This window comes from Seriola dumerili, unplaced genomic scaffold (assembly GCF_002260705.1).
Source record: "Seriola dumerili isolate Sdu_G_001 unplaced genomic scaffold, Sdu_1.0 BDQW01000478.1, whole genome shotgun sequence".
In the NCBI taxonomy this organism is placed as follows: Eukaryota; Metazoa; Chordata; class Actinopteri; order Carangiformes; family Carangidae; genus Seriola; species Seriola dumerili.
The window spans coordinates 603,738-620,902 of record NW_019174733.1 but is presented as its reverse complement, the minus strand read 5'-3'; the positions used below and the strand labels follow the sequence as shown (position 1 = coordinate 620,902).

At 39.8% G+C, this 17,165-nt stretch overlaps 3 protein-coding genes across 3 annotated transcripts in view; 2 read left to right on the top strand and 1 right to left on the bottom strand.

Annotated features, from left to right (window-relative positions):
- Positions 1-431, bottom strand: part of tet1 (tet methylcytosine dioxygenase 1) — a 48,821-nt gene extending 48,390 nt beyond the window's left edge. Inside the window, exon 1 of the mRNA XM_022763492.1 lies at positions 427-431. Within this exon, the coding sequence (XP_022619213.1) occupies positions 427-431 (5 nt within the window). The remainder of the gene's footprint in view (positions 1-426) is intronic.
- Positions 432-471: 40 nt separating this feature from the next.
- Positions 472-7,179, top strand: slc25a16 (solute carrier family 25 member 16). Its single transcript, XM_022763784.1, has 10 exons — positions 472-779; positions 1,597-1,722; positions 2,222-2,314; positions 2,403-2,536; positions 2,768-2,831; positions 3,216-3,337; positions 3,467-3,533; positions 3,638-3,800; positions 3,968-4,036; positions 5,175-7,179. The coding sequence occupies exons 2-10, from the start codon at positions 1,629-1,631 to the stop codon at positions 5,329-5,331; spliced, it is 963 nt and encodes a 320-aa protein (XP_022619505.1). The 5' UTR covers positions 472-779; positions 1,597-1,628; the 3' UTR covers positions 5,332-7,179.
- Positions 7,180-9,107: 1,928 nt separating this feature from the next.
- alox5 (arachidonate 5-lipoxygenase) lies at positions 9,108-17,061 on the top strand. Its single transcript, XM_022763524.1, has 14 exons — positions 9,108-9,472; positions 9,853-10,051; positions 10,142-10,223; positions 10,314-10,436; positions 11,126-11,232; positions 11,639-11,811; positions 12,007-12,153; positions 12,267-12,470; positions 12,550-12,636; positions 12,740-12,918; positions 14,864-14,985; positions 15,398-15,498; positions 16,217-16,387; positions 16,555-17,061. Exons 1-14 carry the CDS (start codon positions 9,323-9,325, stop codon positions 16,732-16,734), a joined length of 2,025 nt encoding a protein of 674 aa, XP_022619245.1. The 5' UTR covers positions 9,108-9,322; the 3' UTR covers positions 16,735-17,061.
- Positions 17,062-17,165: the final 104 nt, after the last annotated feature.

Sequence of the window (17,165 nt, the reverse complement as noted above, 5' to 3'; positions counted from 1 at the left end):
TGAATAATTCATGGAGAAGACTGAAAGCGTACACACATTTATTATTGGTAATAAGTTCAATCAAACTCAAATTCAGTCATTAAAAGTGCAATACTGGACTTGTGACATTAATAAGTTAACAGGCTGTTGTATTTTTTCTTTTTTGTTTTCATGGTATAGAATGATATATTTGGTTTGTTTGATTGGTAAAATATACACTCTTGTGAATAGGCATTTACAAAATAAATATTTTATTGTGTCTCCTTCCTGTTTACCAAAATCCTATTTGTTAATGATATTTACAAATCTTGAGATGTAAGTGTTAGTTGGAAATATAAATATATTATGAACAAGTTTGTGTTGCACTTCTTTTAATTATTGTCGTTATTGAATGGTTATAAGTTTGTTTATTGGTTTCAATGTGTAGTCCCCTCCCCCATGGTTTACGTCATATCGCGTCAGCAACATGCGACTGTTTTCGGCCACCAGCCAGTCAGTCGTCTACGGGCGAAGGACACAAATGTAGTTACATGAATCTTCAAAGTGCCTCAGATTCATTCATAACTCCAGTTCTTGTCAGTGTATTTTTTAACCTGAAGCAGTGAACGACGAGCTCCTCGGTGCGACACCACCCTGTGTCCATGGTAAAGCCCCACGTTAACAGCCAGGATTGTCCCGAGGCAGGAGGGAATCGAGAGAAGCTGCAACTCAACGAAGGAGAAACAGATTTGTTGAACAGATTTCATCAGACCCAGCTCTCACTTTGCTCTTTTGGCTACTCAGACAGTTTTCATTATCTTGTGAGTATCCCTTTTTAACAGACACCCAGGGGTACATGTTGCCTCTTGACTCAATCTACCTGCTGATTGTGGTGGAATGTAACTAAGTATATTTACACGACTGCTGTACCTCAATGTAAATTTGAGATACTTGTACATTGCTTGAGTATTTTCATTCGTTACTACTATATGCTTCTTCTCCATTACACTTCAGTGGGAAATATTGTACATTTATTTGACAGTTAGTAGTTACTTAACCAATTAAGATTTTACACATAAAACATAAGCAGAGCTTTAAAAATGTATAACTAGTGCTGAAATAATTAGTTGACAAATTCATCAATTAAGAGAAAATTGCTGAGTAATGGTCATTTTTCATGCAAAAACATTTCACCAGCTTAATCCATAATGAAAATTGTCATTAGTTGCACTAATGCTGCACCTCAGCTACAACATTAAATTGCTGCTTGTACATTAATGCATATAATAGAATAATATTGATACTAATCTAATAGTATGATTTACTTTTACTCACTTACTCAATACTTGAATAAAGTACTTATGTTTAATGCTTTTACTTTAATAACGTTTTCAATGCAAGACTTTTCCTTGTAGTGGAGTTTTTTTGATAGTGTGCTATTAGCAGTTTTATTTAAGGATCTGGATACTTCTTTCACCACTGGAACCATAACAGTTACATCCCATTGCAAGCCAAAATTTATCAACCTTGTACCAGCCTTAAATAATTTAAAAAAACTGACAGTGGTTTGCTCATAGAGATACAGTCTGTATTGTCTCAAAGTAATTCACACATGCTCACTTTTACCACATTGCACAGCCATGGATGTGGCAGATTCCTGAGCAGAAAGGATGACATCGGAGGCTGCAGTCTCCACACCTCCTGCAATAAGCAGCACCCCCGCCCAGAGGGACTACTACTGGCTTCGCTCATTTGTAGCTGGAGGTAAGATCTGACTCATCAGTTTTTACCATCACCATTTCAGGTCTGTGATGATTTACTTAAAGTAGACACTTTGACACTAGGACACAGGTTCAAGCCTCTGTTTACCAGAGAGACACTTTCTCCTTTGCTTCACTGTCTCCTGCTTCCTTTTTGACCCAGAAACTGATGTCTGCACAGCCCTCCTACTGACCTTAACCATACTGTACTACTACATACTAAAATAGGTGACTCCACTTGCACTGCCCCAAATCACATGCAAGCCAGGGTGATTTGCCAGCAAGAATGTTGCTTTCTGTTAATTAATGCTTGGAGTTTAGACACTTGGTGAATTACAGTGTCTTTGTCAGAATATATATATATCAGTCAACACCAACTGAGTTTTTATTGCCACAGCAGAACTTGACCTCATGTAACCTTACTTAAAAATGATGCCAATGAGTTTTACGCTAGATATTTAGTAATATATTCGTTAATTCCGTGTTTCTCTGTTTTCATTTAGGTGTAGCAGGATGCTGTGCCAAGACTACCATTGCTCCTCTGGACAGAGTGAAGATTCTTCTTCAAGCCCAGAACCCCCATTACAAACATCTAGGTAAAACATCAGCAGGAAAACATGGAAAGCCAATAGGTTTTCACACATCTGTGCCACATGAGAGGAAACGTCTGATCTTTCTTTGCAGGAGTGTTTTCCACTCTCAGAGCTGTGCCAAAGAAAGAAGGTTTCCTTGGCTTGTACAAGGGTAATGGGGCAATGATGGTCAGGATATTCCCTTATGGAGCTATCCAGTTCATGGCCTTCGACAATTACAAAAAGGTACAGTATGTGCTTCATTGTAAAATAAGGCTTTTTCAAAGGGCAAAGTTCTGAAAACTTGGTAAAACTGACGATAGGGGTCGTTTAAGGCAATGTGATATGCTTGTTACTGTGTGTGTTTTGTGGCAGTAGGGACAATTTGCTACAGTTGAAGTGAAATACAGTCCATTTTTTTTCTTTTTATTGGTGAACCTGTTAACCTTTGTTTCCTCCCTGCTGATGCTTTTACAGCTGCTAAGTAAACAGATTGGGATCTCTGGACACATCCACCGCCTCATGGCAGGATCTATGGCAGGTAATTTATTCTTCAAACTGATAAGACTTGCTTTTTCAGTCAGTGCCAGCGGGATATCGTGCTTTTCTTCTCAGGTATGGTTTTTGATTGTTGGCTGAGCACACGTTATTTGTTCCTCTTGAATCATAGATATTTAGATTTGTCACCTCAGTGCAGACTTTCTTATAATGTGACACAGTGCATCACCACGATGCAAGTAAATGTCACACCTTGATATGTATGTTATGAAATCTCAAAGAAAGTTATGTGTGCTTGCATCAGCATAAAGAGATTGAGAGTACAGTAGACCTAGCAGCCAAATTGTGTGAGTAAATAGTGAGGAATCATAACCATATTCACAAACTGTCTTTCTACCACGTTTATTCTCATACTGTGTGTTTTCAGGGATGACTGCGGTGATATGCACCTACCCTCTGGACGTGATACGAGCCAGACTGGCCTTCCAGGTGAAAGGAGAGCATCGCTACACTGGAATTGCCAATGCCTTCCACACCATCTACCTTAAGGTGATCTGCAAGTGTTTAACTTCTCAGACAAATAGGACTCTCTTTCATTAAAATGCATTAAAATCAAATGCTCTGTGTGACATTCAATGCAACTTTTCCTGCAATGGCTGTTTTTCTGTTTTTGTAAAGGAAGGGGGCGTTTCAGGCTTCTACAGGGGGCTTACGCCAACACTGATTGGAATGGCTCCTTATGCAGGTGACTGATACCAGTCTTTGTTTAAGATCCAGAATCATTGTGAACAGTGTTCCTTGTGTTGCGTTGGCTTGACTCTTTGTCTTCCGCTCGTTTTTATCCTCCAGGTTTCTCATTCTTCACCTACGGCACCCTGAAGAGCCTCGGCTTGAAACATTTCCCAGACCTGCTGGGACGCCCCTCTTCAGACAACCCTGAAGTCCTCATTCTGAAAACCCACGTCAACCTGCTTTGTGGAGGGGTGGCCGGTGCCATCGCTCAGACAATATCGTAAGTGCTGTAGACAGGCAGGCAGCCGACAAGCATCAAGGGCGAGACCCACACAGATGATGAGCTGACAACATGGCTGGTTAATTTGTGGTTTCTGGCTGGGGTGTGTTATTGATTGCACTGATCTATCGGTGGTTGATGTGTCACATCGTGTTTCTTCTCACTAGGTACCCCTTAGATGTGGCTAGGAGAAGAATGCAGTTAGGAGCTGTGCTTCCTGACTCTGAGAAATGCACGTAAGTAGCACATATCTTGGCCACTAGATTTCCTAGTATCATTGAAGAGTATTGTTGTGATGTGTTTTGATTTGTGGGTTTTGCAGTCAACTTGTAGTCTTATGGGTGACGCACTAACTGTAAGGGTGTTCTGAGGGTAATTATGGAGATGAAAACAGCTCACATAACACAGCGCTGATGAATTTCATCCTTTCATAAGTAATTGGTGAATTGATCATCTAGCTAAAGAATCAATTGGGACTCACGTCTGTTCTGAAGAAGTCATTAGTGCCTCTAACTGGGGGAGTTGTTTAAAAATGAAGCTGTTTACAGCAGCTTCAGGCAAGTTGCTCTGCACTCTCTGCAATATGCGGTTCTTAATAAATGTTTGACCCCCGTTTCTCTCATCTTCTCTGTTGCTAGGGGTCCATGTTTTTAAAAAAGAAATCAGAAAAAACACAAGGGAGTGTTTTGGATACAAAATGGGGAGTTTCCACTTGAAATAGTTGATTCCACATTTGGTTTTGTAAGCAGAGTTTGATGGACTGCATCCTTATAAGTGAAGAAAAAATTCCAGAGGTAGTTGGGCTGTTTACATTAGATAAAATACTAAACCCCAAAACTTTAAGCAGTAGAGTAGCAAATGAGCTGTAAAACTACAGCAACATACCGTTCATACCTGAACAAGGTCACATTAAGCCAGTCCAAACATTGCACATTGTTCTTGCATCATCTCCTCTCCCTTAATATTCAAGATTTTTTTTTTTTTTTTTTTTAAATGCTTTCAGTCACTATCAGTGCTCTAGAAGGTCACTTGTCTCATATCCAAGATAAAGTTTTCTGTGTTAATATTGCTGCAGTTCATCAATATGTTTTAGTTCCCCATTGCACAGGCAGACCTCAACAAGAAAACAGCTGATTTAAAATGCTTTAAATGTCAATAATAAAAAATGTCCTGTAAAAAGATGTTATACATTATTTTCAGTCAACACAGTTAATAGGAATTCACTTCAATGAGGCCATAAACAAAACAAAAACACACAAACCTTAGGACATAAAAAAATCAAATAAGAGAAAAACATTTAAAAACACAAACTGCAGCAGCTTTTTAATGTTTTTTGTATCATTCTAATATATATCTTGTCTTGCACCTAAACAGATCGCTGAGCAAGACCCTGAAGTATGTGTACACAGAGTATGGGGTCAAGAAGGGCTTGTACCGAGGCCTTTCTCTCAACTACATCCGCTGTGTCCCCTCCCAAGCTGTGGCCTTCACCACCTATGAGTTCATGAAGCAGGTCCTCCACCTGAACTAGCCACTGTTTTTTAACTCCCAAGTCTGTACCTGGGCCCGTAGGCTCTGAGTCATTAAAGCAACTCAACCTCGATGCTTCCTTCACAGAGTGATCCGAGACTCACTCGCTACGTCTTAAACTCTTCAATGTGGAAATTGTCTTTCCTGTGGGTTCACTGAAGGTACCAGGGAAGTCAGTTAATGCTGACAGAGGAAACTGGATATCAGACAGTGAGGTACTTTATGTCTGTTTCATTCCCTCTTATTTCCTGCTTATGTGACTCGCCACCTCATGAGTGATGATTTACTCAACCACACGACATGTGGTTTGAATATGAACAAATCCCTCATCAGTGTCTCCATGGATAGAGCAGGGCAGCGGCATCTTTGATCTGGATCGGTTGGTTGGATGGCTTGGGGCAAGGATATGCTCTTAAACAATGTTGTTGACAACACAACAACAACTGTCTGATTGTGTAGCAGCCCTCTCACTCACACAGCAGACACAGATGTCCACACAGTCTCACTTGTCTCTTCCAGCTTAAAATGATCAAATTAGCTTATTAACCATTATTCTGTTTCTTTCCAAAGCTCGGTGATATGCTTTTATTTTAACAGTATATCACCCCCAAGCACTTCAATTCTATAACTACACATTTTCTTCATTGTTTATCATGTGTCCTTTTTACCCACTTGGCCGTTGTTGAAAGGTGGCTGAAACTGTAACGTAATCAGATGATTCATAATGATTTATTTATTCAGGGCTTTGTGTGTCTTTAAATTTGGGTTGCAGTAACTTTAGGAGACGATTATGTTTGTGCGTCTTTGCCTTTGTCTTTTACACAAATCTAAGATTAATATAACAAAATTTCACCTGCAGGCTTTTCAGTTTGAGGCAACTTCACATTTTATTGCCAAACCTTGACTAGAGCAGTTACTGTATGTGTTTTCATTTGCTGAAAAACCTTTGTCTTTTTTATGTTGGTTAATGTGCTGGAAGATGTTTAGCGTTGATGATATTGTATTATGTAGATTGATGCTCTACTGTAATCAGAAATATATTTAGAGATGTTTAAGATGTTAGCATTGCCACATGATATGGATGTAGGTCTGATGTTTGCCAGAAGGAACTCAGGAGAAATTTGCACTTCATGACTGTAGCTTTTTCTTTGTGTATTTATTGATTTAGCGACCTGTTGCCACTGGGGGGCAGCATTGAACACAAACTGAATTGTTTACCATCAGAGCTGGATACAACACTCATACACATATTTCATATATCTCTTATCAAATACAAGCGAGAGTAGGCTCTTTATATTTTTTTCTGTTTTGCCTAACCAAAGCAAGTCGTTAGTTAGTGAGTATAATATATGCAGTGCTTTTAACCTGGTTCTGCCAAAATGCTGTTTGCATTTATTGCCCAGGAAGGCTGAACATTATCACTGAATGAAAGTGTTGTTTAATCACGCACCATCAACTCACCACCAATGTTTGGGTGAAGCCTCATCAGTTTGCTGTACAAGCATCCTCCCTTTTCAGCCTCTTGCCTTCGTCTGCATTCAAATGTCTTACTTCCCCAGAGTGATTGATGTGTTTCATTGGAGTTTCTCCACATGCTTGCTGCCTCAGCTTTTAGATCACTGCAAATGAATAGTGAGAAATTACAAAAAACAGTTGCCTCGGAACAGCGGTTTCCAACCTGTTTGGCTTGTGACCCCCTTAAAATATTTGTTAACCAACAAAGAGGCGACACAAAATTTCACAAAAAAAGTAAAAATTAGAATAAAGTCCAAACACACAAACACAAATTTGGGCAGCAGAACTCAATGTTTTTTTGTTCTTTTCTATCCCATTAAAGAGTATAACTTTACACCTAATTCTCCACTTTCATTACACTTTCTATTGATCCTGGTCCCATTTTACAGTGTTCATTTGAACAGGTATTTTCCTTTACTAGAGAAAATCCAGTAACTGTCCATTTAAAACATTCTGTGAACAATCTCTTACATACCCTGAATCACCCAGCCCCTAAATTACAAGGTGACATCATTCAAATGCATTTTCCAAATTTGTGGAGAGGGTGTGTTCAAGCTAAAATCGTGGCGTTAACTGCTATTTGATCATATTGTGAACACCCAGTGTCATTGTGTGACCCACTGGAGGGGTCCAGACTTCCAGGTTGGGAACCACTGCCTAAGTATTAATCGATGATTCGCACAGACTACTGAACACTTTGAGAGTCGTTTACTGTAGAAGTGGTGGGGTGTCGAAAAGGCTTCAGTCACTAGCAGTTCCTCAGTTGGATGGTTGCCACCCATCAACCAGTACAAAAAAACAAAACTTTTGATCACAACAGTCCACCTCAGATGCATAATGAGAAAAGACATCAAGCAGTGAAAAGATATGTTGTAGGTTTTGACACAGTTGGCACCACTGAAGATGACTGTAGCCAGATATTGTACACGCTGCATCAAAACCAAAATGTTCATTCCCATTTTCTGTGTTTAGCTTTGACGTGTTTTCATCTAATAAATGGAAATCTTCCGGCCGCTCCAAACAGCTGGACGCCTTGTGTGTGAAGGTGGTGTTGAACAAAAGTCTAAAAATTTGCAAACCTATAATTCTCCAAAATCACCTTGAAAATTGCGAGTAAATGAGAGACTTCTATGTAACTAATGATTTTTAAGTGTATGTAAGAATAAATGGACTGCAGTATCCGACTGTGCCCACCTGCCTGGGCTTAAGAGTATAATCACATACTCTCACTGGTGATAAGTGGCAGCCTCCATTTGGGAAACAAAATATAGTTTTCAGTAACATTTCTGCTTTTTTTATGTATCTGCAGTACTGCTGTTTACATAAGCTTTCATCTAGTGCTCTTTTGATTTCTGTGTCCTGTCAAAGTCTCCTATCAGATCAGCTGTCCCTGTTGCAACAAATAATTATATAAGATGAGGAATATTCAGATATTTATAGATGTAAATGTATATAATGACTGTACTACTTTATCAGGCTCTGTTAGATGTGACTGAACAATGGAAATGCCTCTTATTATGTTTGTCAGTTTTATTTTCTCTTTTTACATGTTCAATTCTGCCTGCCTTTCTTTTTATGAGCAGAATTACATTACATGTCACCTTCTTAAAAACAGTGTCAAGCCTTGTATCTTTATTTTGTCATTGAATGTGATTAATTATCCTCTCCTGCACTGTCATACTGTTACATCCTTTTTTTTAAACTGGGAGAAGGTGCACTGACTGACTTTTTTTTTCTTTTTCTTTCAATCATTTAAGAGAAAAAAAACAGTGAAGCTGAAATAAGTTAATTCCATTTCCCACTTTGTGTTTCACACGTACACAGCCTTTCTAATGTTAGTGTTCCTGTTTCACCTGTAACACTACAGAGGAACTCTGATTCATTTGCATTTATTTCTTGAACTGAAGCTGGAATACACTACCTGTTGTTGACCAATGACACATGCTGATTTGACTGGTAAATGTGATGTGTGAAAGATATGTACATTCATATGTTCCTTGATGCATTTCAATACTACATCATCCGTTGACACAACAGTTAATCCAAATTAATCCTGTTACAGGAATTCATTCTATTATGCTTTCATGAAAAAACAAACAAAAAAAAAACACCTTCCTGTTTGCAGATAAAGAGAAGTAATTTGATATCAACTTAGTAATAATAACTTCTCCTGTTCCCACGTTCAGGTCTGTACTCCTAGGAAGGACGGTCACATTATATCGTGACTTCATTTACAGTGTAAAGGTGGATGTCACCTACAACACGGAGGGGTGAGAGCTCGTATGTTTCCTGCTCCGCCTTCTTCTGCCTGATTACACATTTTCTTGGTGTTTGTTGGTGAAATGCAGTTTTGAGCAAGAAGGGAAAACTTGCCTTTGACAAAACCTTGCTGCGGACTTTTCATGTTTGGGAGTAGAATTGCTATCCTGCAGATTTCTTCATCCTGAGAGGGCATTTGGACATTATTGGAGTCTGCCATGTCTTCTTACACAGTGACTATTGCCACAGGAAATATGTGGTTCGCAGGGACAGATGACTATATCTACATTACACTGGTGGGCACAGAGCAATGCAGCGAGAGAACGCTGTTGGACAAACCTCTGTACAATGACTTTGAGAGGGGGGCGGTAAGTGATGTTATACTGCTGTAGAGCCAAGTGTATCGTTTTTATCCTCTGATGAATGATGAGCTTTGACACCTGCACACAGAGACTGGGTGTGTTGAAAGTCTTTGCAGTAACTTCTTCCTCTTTTATATCAACATATAGAGTATGAGACTAGTATAAGACGAGACGAGTATAAAACTTTCTCTACTTTGCATATGTCAAACTGTTTTTGAAGCTTAAGTTTATGTCTTTTAATATAACAAAGAATTAACAATGCCCTTATATAAAATAGAAGTATTAAGACTCAGTAATAAGATAAAACTAATGTCGCACGACCAGTTCAGTAAATGACACTATTTCCCAGCACATACTCCTTAATTTAGCTGCAGACTATATTACAGGTGGACTCCTATGACGTGAGAGTTGGGGAGGACCTGGGTGAGATTGTGTTGGTGAAGATCGAGAAGAAGAAGTACTGGATGCACGATGACTGGTACTGCAGGTACATCACAGTCAAGACCCCATCTGGAGACTATGTGGAGTTCCCCTGCTTCCGCTGGCTGGTGGATGACAAGGAAGTGGTGTTGCGAGATGGACGAGGTAGTCATCAGTTAATTTACTCAGAGTCTGCAGCACAAAACCACAAATAAGCTGTGTTATGTCGCTCACTTTGTCTCATGTCTGTCACAGCATATCTGCCTCAGGATGACAAGACCAGTGTGGTCAAACAGCACCGACAAAAAGAGCTGGATTTGAGGAGAAAAACCTACAGGCAAGTTCACTCTTCACATGCACTTTGTGATTGTATTCAGAACTGCAGGGGGCTGAGGCTGCTCACTAATAAATCTGCTGTCTTTTATAGATGGAGGGAATGGCAGCCAGGCTTTCCTATGAGCATAGATGCTAACAGACACAAGGATTTGCCACGGGACATCCAGTTTGACAGTGAGAAAGGAGTGGACTTTGTCCTGAACTACAGTAAGGCGTATGTGTTCCTTTTTAACAGCCTGCTTCAGTGAAGCTTCAACTGGTTTAGATAGCTGTGAAGAGAGCTGATGCCCCTCAAGACAGGGCAGAGTCAGTGGAGCTGTGTCCACAGTCATCACGATGTCATGATCAGATGTTGAGCTTCTACTTGAAAACATTTTCTGCACTCAGGCTTACCTGGAAAAAGAGAGGTGTAAATGTTTGTTTATCACCAGGGACATTTGCATTGTGCTTCCATGCAGATGTGTGAGCTCAAATGTAGACACAATAATGCAAAACAGGTCAAAAACACAACTGTGTGCACTGTGCATCATGCAGTAGTTCTTGCAAAAATGACAAACCTTTGAAAATGATGTATGATGATGAACTGCAGGAAGTGGCTGAGATGGAAAACGAGTCCTGCAATGTGCCATAGTGAGCTTCAAATGTGTCCGAATTGCCGCATCTTTGCAGACGGAAATTGCTGAAGTTAATTCGCATTTATGCCGCTTCTTGCTGCAAAATCATAAATACATATGGAGTATGAAATGTAATTTTCTTTTCCAGAATGCATTTCAATTGCAGAGTTTGACATTTTACAGGAACATGCATCTGATTTATACTTTGACCTTTTTTGATGTGACTATGATACTAATGATGGTTATAAGAATAACAATGATGATGATGATGATAACCATGAATTTCCAGAATAGAGAACCTGTTTGTGAACCAGTTCATGCACATGTTCCAGTCTTCCTGGAGTGACTTTGCTGACTTTGAGAGGATTTTTGTGAGAATCAAAAACACAATCTCAGGTATATTATATTATATAATATTTTGTATTATATTTTATTGTATTAGATTATGTTAAACTATATTACATTACATTATTATATTTTACATTATTATATTATATTATATTATATTATATTGTATTGTATTGTATTGTATTGTATTATTGGCCAGAGTATGTGATGCAACACTGGAGGGAGGACTTCATGTTTGGATACCAATTTCTAAATGGCTGCAACCCCGTAATGATCCAAAAATGCACCAAACTTCCTGACAAGTTTCCTGTCACTCATGAGATGGTTTCTGTCAGCCTGGAGAGGGAGCTGACTCTGGAGGAGGAAATAGAGNTTATATTATATTATATTATATTATATTATATTATATTATATTATATTGTATTGTATTGTATTGTATTGTATTATTGGCCAGAGTATGTGATGCAACACTGGAGGGAGGACTTCATGTTTGGATACCAATTTCTAAATGGCTGCAACCCCGTAATGATCCAAAAATGCACCAAACTTCCTGACAAGTTTCCTGTCACTCATGAGATGGTTTCTGTCAGCCTGGAGAGGGAGCTGACTCTGGAGGAGGAAATAGAGGTAGACAGGGTTTTCTCTGTCCCTGTGAATCTATTTAACTTCATTTTCCATTTCCAAAATAAAAATGTTGGTGGTCATCTTCGTTTTAACAAGGCTAACTACTGATGGTGCCTCATGTGGCATCTTTAAAACAACGTTATGTCTCTCTTCAATTCTCCTGCTGATGCACAATGTAAAGCAATGTTCTGGCTCCAGGCAGGTAACATCTACATAGTAGACTACGATGTGCTGGAGGGCATCACTGCTAATTGCACAGACCCTTGCACGCTGCAGTACCTGGCAGCTCCCATTTGTCTGCTCTACAAGAACGCTCAGAACAAGATCCTGCCCATAGCCATACAGGTACAGTGATGCTGAGTAACAGCAGATATTATTTATGAAAAGTAAAACATTTCCTTCTCCAGGTGACATTTCAGTATAAATTGATTTTCTCTCTCATCCTCTGTCTTTTCCAGCTTGGCCAGACTCCTGGTAAGAACACCCCAATCTTCCTGCCCACTGATGGTCAGTATGACTGGCTGCTGGCTAAGATCTGGGTGCGCTCGGCTGATTTCCAGTACCACCAGACCATCACACACCTGCTCAGGACACATCTGATGACAGAGGTGTTTGCGATCGCCATGTACAGGCAGCTCCCTGCTGTTCACCCTGTGTATAAGGTAAAACTCTAAGTGATTCATTGGTAGATTGATTGGTTGACTGACTTATTAACTCACTGGCTGATGCTCCTTCTCCCAGCTGCTTATCCCACACATTCGTTTTACCATTGCCATCAACACCAAGGCCAGAGAGCAGCTCATCTGTGAATGTGGCATCTTTGACAAGGTTTGTTTGTGGATGCACAGAATTCAAGTAAGAGATCAAAACCACAATCATTAGCTGCAGGAATGATGTGTGATGATGCTGCTTCTTCTCCATCCTCATCAAGGCAAACGCAACAGGTGGAGGTGGTCACGTCCAGCTGGTGCAGAAGGCCATGAAGTCTCTGACCTTCAGGTCTCTGTGCTTCCCTGACATGATCAAGTCCCATGGCATGGACAGCAAGGAGGAGCTGCCCACCTACTTCTACAGAGATGATGGCTACAGGGTATGGGAGGCCACAAAGAGGTGAGAGACAATAGTTTCTGGAGTTTGCAGAGAAATATTCATGGAGTGGCGAGAGGGTGGCATGGAAACTTGAAATGTGGCAAGGGTATGTATGCTGATTTAACAATCACATATATCAGTATTTGATTGGAAAAGCCCCCAAATGAAGATATTTTAAGATTTTCAACTCAAAAATATTTTTATTGCATGAGAAAAACATTGAATATACAAAAAAGCTGACTTGCCCTACCATAAAATACTGTACTTTGCATATTAGACCAGTAGGGGCCACAAAATCTATGCAAAGACAGCTGTAATAATTATGATAAACAACAAGCAAGTCTCTTGTATTGTCATGCAACTGGAGAAATAATAGAGTTATTTCCATTCAGCTGTCAACTATAACCCCAACTTGAATGCAATAATCATGTGATGAAGTGTGGTTGTAAACACAGCAAAGGTGCTCTGACAAAGAATCTTGTGCCTCATCTTTATCTAACATAGCCATCATTAGGTCACTGACTGGTTCAAACATGACTGACAGTGGAGGAGTCGGCTGTGATTGTTTTTTCTCCTGGGATGAACACAGTGTATGATCTATCACTCTCAAAATAAAATAAAATAAATTCCTCTGACTAAAAGTGCTGCTTCAAAGTAAGAATACTTCATAGAAATGTAGTGAAGTCAAAAGTACAATATTTGTCTTTTAGATGTAATGAGGTAAGTCATACCTTTATTATATTTTAAGTACAGTAGTCAAGTAAATGTTATTGTGTCACTTGTACTTGGTGAACCACACATTTATTATTGCCAACAATCCAAATTACCCAATGTTTATCCAGTAATACTGATTAAATGGCAAACGTCTTTTCACACAACTTCTCACATAGCAGACTAAACTATGTTAATTAGCTTGCTTGTTACCTACCCAAAGCATTCAGCCACATCTGTTAGCTAGCAAACACAGTATATGGACTGGACTGGACTGGCCTTGCACTTTACAAACTTTTGTATTAACGTCATGTGGCCCGCTGGCCCTTGCATGGGCCCATCAGTAGGCGCTCAGAGTAAATGCTTAAATTTTTGTCAATACACACAGGCTGTGCGTTATATCGGTTAGAGTCTCTAAAATTCAAAAATTCAGTTCATTTTGAGCTAAACATAAGTACATAACTATGTTAATATCTACAAACATTCTATACCAGTGGAGCGTGGTGACTGCCTACCTTTTAGACGTGTAGAACTCAGATTCTCGCTCCATTTCTTCATTGTTTGTATTCCTTCATAGTCCATAAGGGTCCAGAGGTCACAAAAATTAAAAGGGTTTCTTCATAAAAGTATTCCAGGTTATAAATATCATCATGAGAAGTCCAAAGCAGACGACCAAGTGATTACTTATCTGCCGCTCTTCCCTTATTTCTTCCCCCTTCCCCTGCCCGGCTCCGTCTAGGGCTGTGTTAGCGGGTCTGCTAATGTTTGTTAGCTTTCTGGCTACAAAATGGAGGCCCCCCTGTAGAAATACATCTATGACCCCAGTGCAACAGAACCTAGGGGTCTATGGAGAGCGTCATATCATGCTGCATTCACTTGCACTCGGACATCGGAGTTTCACTCCATCCGATCGGCCACAGCTTTTTATTTATAGACGTTTGAATTAGACTGTCCAAAACTGGGGTGGCAGCTGGGGAAAGAATGTATTTTTAGGAATCGCAGCTGCTACCCTATGCCACCCTGGTAGAACCACCCTTGGGAGTTTGTGTAGACAGAATGAAGGAAGAGTCTGTATTTTTGAAGGAGAGGAAACAGTTGTGACAACGCATAAACAATGAAAAGCCATGAGGCCAGTTCTACCCTTGTATATGTGTGTGTGAGAGAGAGAAACACAGAATTTCAAAAGGAGTGAAGTAACATAATTTTTTATTTCCTCTATACGTGACCACTGTCCTATTTTTTTTATTTCTGGCAGTTTCGTGTCTGATGTGGTGCATATTTATTACACCAGCGATGAGAAGGTGCAGGGAGATGAGGAAATTCAGGCCTTCATTAAAGACGTGTGCAGCTTCGGGATGCAAGACTTCGATCACTGTGGTGAGTACACATTGCAGACCTCCCTTTTGTATAATCTTTCCGTTAACTTTTAACAACAATCAAAATGCAGCAGCTAACCAAGGCGTAACGTTTCCTTTCTCACAGAGAAAAGCGACTCACTCCTCTTCAATATTTCATTAGTCTAGGATTTTCTGGAGAAGACAGGTACACAGTGAACAGACAGCATTACAAATTCAAATTTGTTCTGTCATAGATTAATGGTTTGAGGGTAAAGACAGGAGTCTGATGGTGTCACTGACCGAGCACCACTGTTGTAATAGGTTACACTTCCTGCATTTCACCATGACCTGAGTGCATGGTGCAAAGAGCTTTTACAAAGCAACCATTGCCAAAGAAGACAAGTGGAGTTATGTAAAGATTCAAGCTCTGCCTGTTAACAATCTGTACACAGAGTTTCCCAAGTCTGTGAAATCACGTGAGGAGCTGACAGAGTACCTGACCGTCATTGTGTTCACTGCCTCGTCTCAGCATGCAGCTGTCAACTTTGGACAGGTGAGAAATAGATAAATCTGGTATCTCATAGTCAATATTTATTCAATATATATACATGTATATATATATATATATATATATATATATATATATATATATAAATTACACTTTAATTACACTACACAGATTCTTGTAGATTAGTTGACATGCATTATGTATCAGTGTGCGTGTGCTCTCTTGCACACAGTAGTTGACTGAAATAAAAGTGCCACAACAACTACATATGTTCCACAAGTCCTTTATCCAAAATCCTGCTTAAGTAAAAGCACAGAAGTATTATCAAAAAAAAAAAAATAGGCATATCAAAAGAAACAGTGCTGGTTCTGCGGAAAAATGGGCCTGAGACTGATGTATTATTATATATGACATTATAAGATTCTTAATATTGATGCATCAATGTGCATTTTAAGCACTTTTGTTGCTGGGCGAGGTGGAGTTGGTTTTAACTACTTCATACACAGTTAGGTTTAGTCCAGTGGCCGCCATTAATGGGATGGGAAAGGATAACTGGTACTTGTTGAATAATTCCACCTCCATCCATGAAACCACATGAAAACCCTTCACAAGACAAATAATCTTTAATGATGCATTGGATTTTCTAAATTAATCATGTTTTTATGTAAAATCTTAATCTGTAAAGTAACTACAGCTGTGACAAGTACAGTATTGCATTGCCATTGCTGCATACACATACTGTATCTTTGTCTACATTGTGTAGTATGACTGGTGTTCCTGGATCCCCAACGCTCCTTCTACCATGCGGAGGCCCCCACCCACCCAGAAGGGTGTGACAGATGTGAACTTGATCATCGAGAGCCTCCCTGACCGCGGTCGCTCCAGCTGGCACCTGGGGGCCGTCTGGGCCCTCAGCCAGTACCAGGAGAATGAGGTACAGAAAGGGCACTCGGTGTCGACACACACACATCTCATGCCAGACTGGGTTGTTTTTGAGGACCAGCCAAGACAATCATAAGTTTGGAGCTTCCCTCTGCTATAACATGTCCTTTTTTTCCATGCACTGAATGACCTGCCCCCCTCCCCTCTCTCTCTCTGCAGCTGTACCTGGGCATGTATCCTGATGAGCACTTCATAGAGAAGCCAGTGAAGACGGCCATGGAGAAGTTCAGGAAGCAGCTGGCAGAGATAACCCGCGCCATCAAGAGAAGGAATGAGGGAAAGAAGCTGCCGTACTACAACATGTCCCCTGACAAAATCCCCAACAGTGTCGCTGTTTGAGGAATAAACGTCATGATCATGTCTCCACTTAATATTTTACATTGAGGTTCTGCTGATGTTACTGAGCTGTCAAAACATGCTGTTAGGAAACTCTTGTGTGTGATTTTGATATGACTGTAGATTTAAATCCATGAGTTGACCAAAAACCGAGTTTCCAAACCTCAGCTTTGTTTCTCAGTTGTTTTCTGTCATTTATTCGGGTGGAAATTGGATTAAATTTTATTCCATGGAGGTGCCAATTAAAATGTGTTTTATAGCTGTATAGCTCCTTTGTCAGGAGTCAGAGGCTGTCACCCACTGTGGAAAATAAAAAGTTACATTGCTATACATCTGATCTTACTGATGCAACATTAACCTTTTACCGTCTTTTATCTTTTGTAACAGTGTCACTGTCACTAAGAAATCCTGTTACCTTTACATTTAAATTCAGA

Excerpts from the sequence above, each read along its gene's own strand:
- slc25a16 (XM_022763784.1), top strand. The coding sequence starts at position 1,629 with ATGACATCGGAGGCTGCAGTCTCCACACCTCCTGCAATAAGCAGCACC. Across the intron at positions 3,801-3,967 it reads GCCATCGCTCAGACAATATC|GTACCCCTTAGATGTGGCTA; the intron begins GTAAGTGCTGTA and ends TCTTCTCACTAG. Across the intron at positions 4,037-5,174 it reads CCTGACTCTGAGAAATGCAC|ATCGCTGAGCAAGACCCTGA; the intron begins GTAAGTAGCACA and ends GCACCTAAACAG.
- alox5 (XM_022763524.1), top strand. The coding sequence starts at position 9,323 with ATGTCTTCTTACACAGTGACTATTGCCACAGGAAATATGTGGTTCGCA. Across the intron at positions 12,919-14,863 it reads GTATGGGAGGCCACAAAGAG|TTTCGTGTCTGATGTGGTGC; the intron begins GTGAGAGACAAT and ends TATTTCTGGCAG. Across the intron at positions 15,499-16,216 it reads CAGCTGTCAACTTTGGACAG|TATGACTGGTGTTCCTGGAT; the intron begins GTGAGAAATAGA and ends TACATTGTGTAG.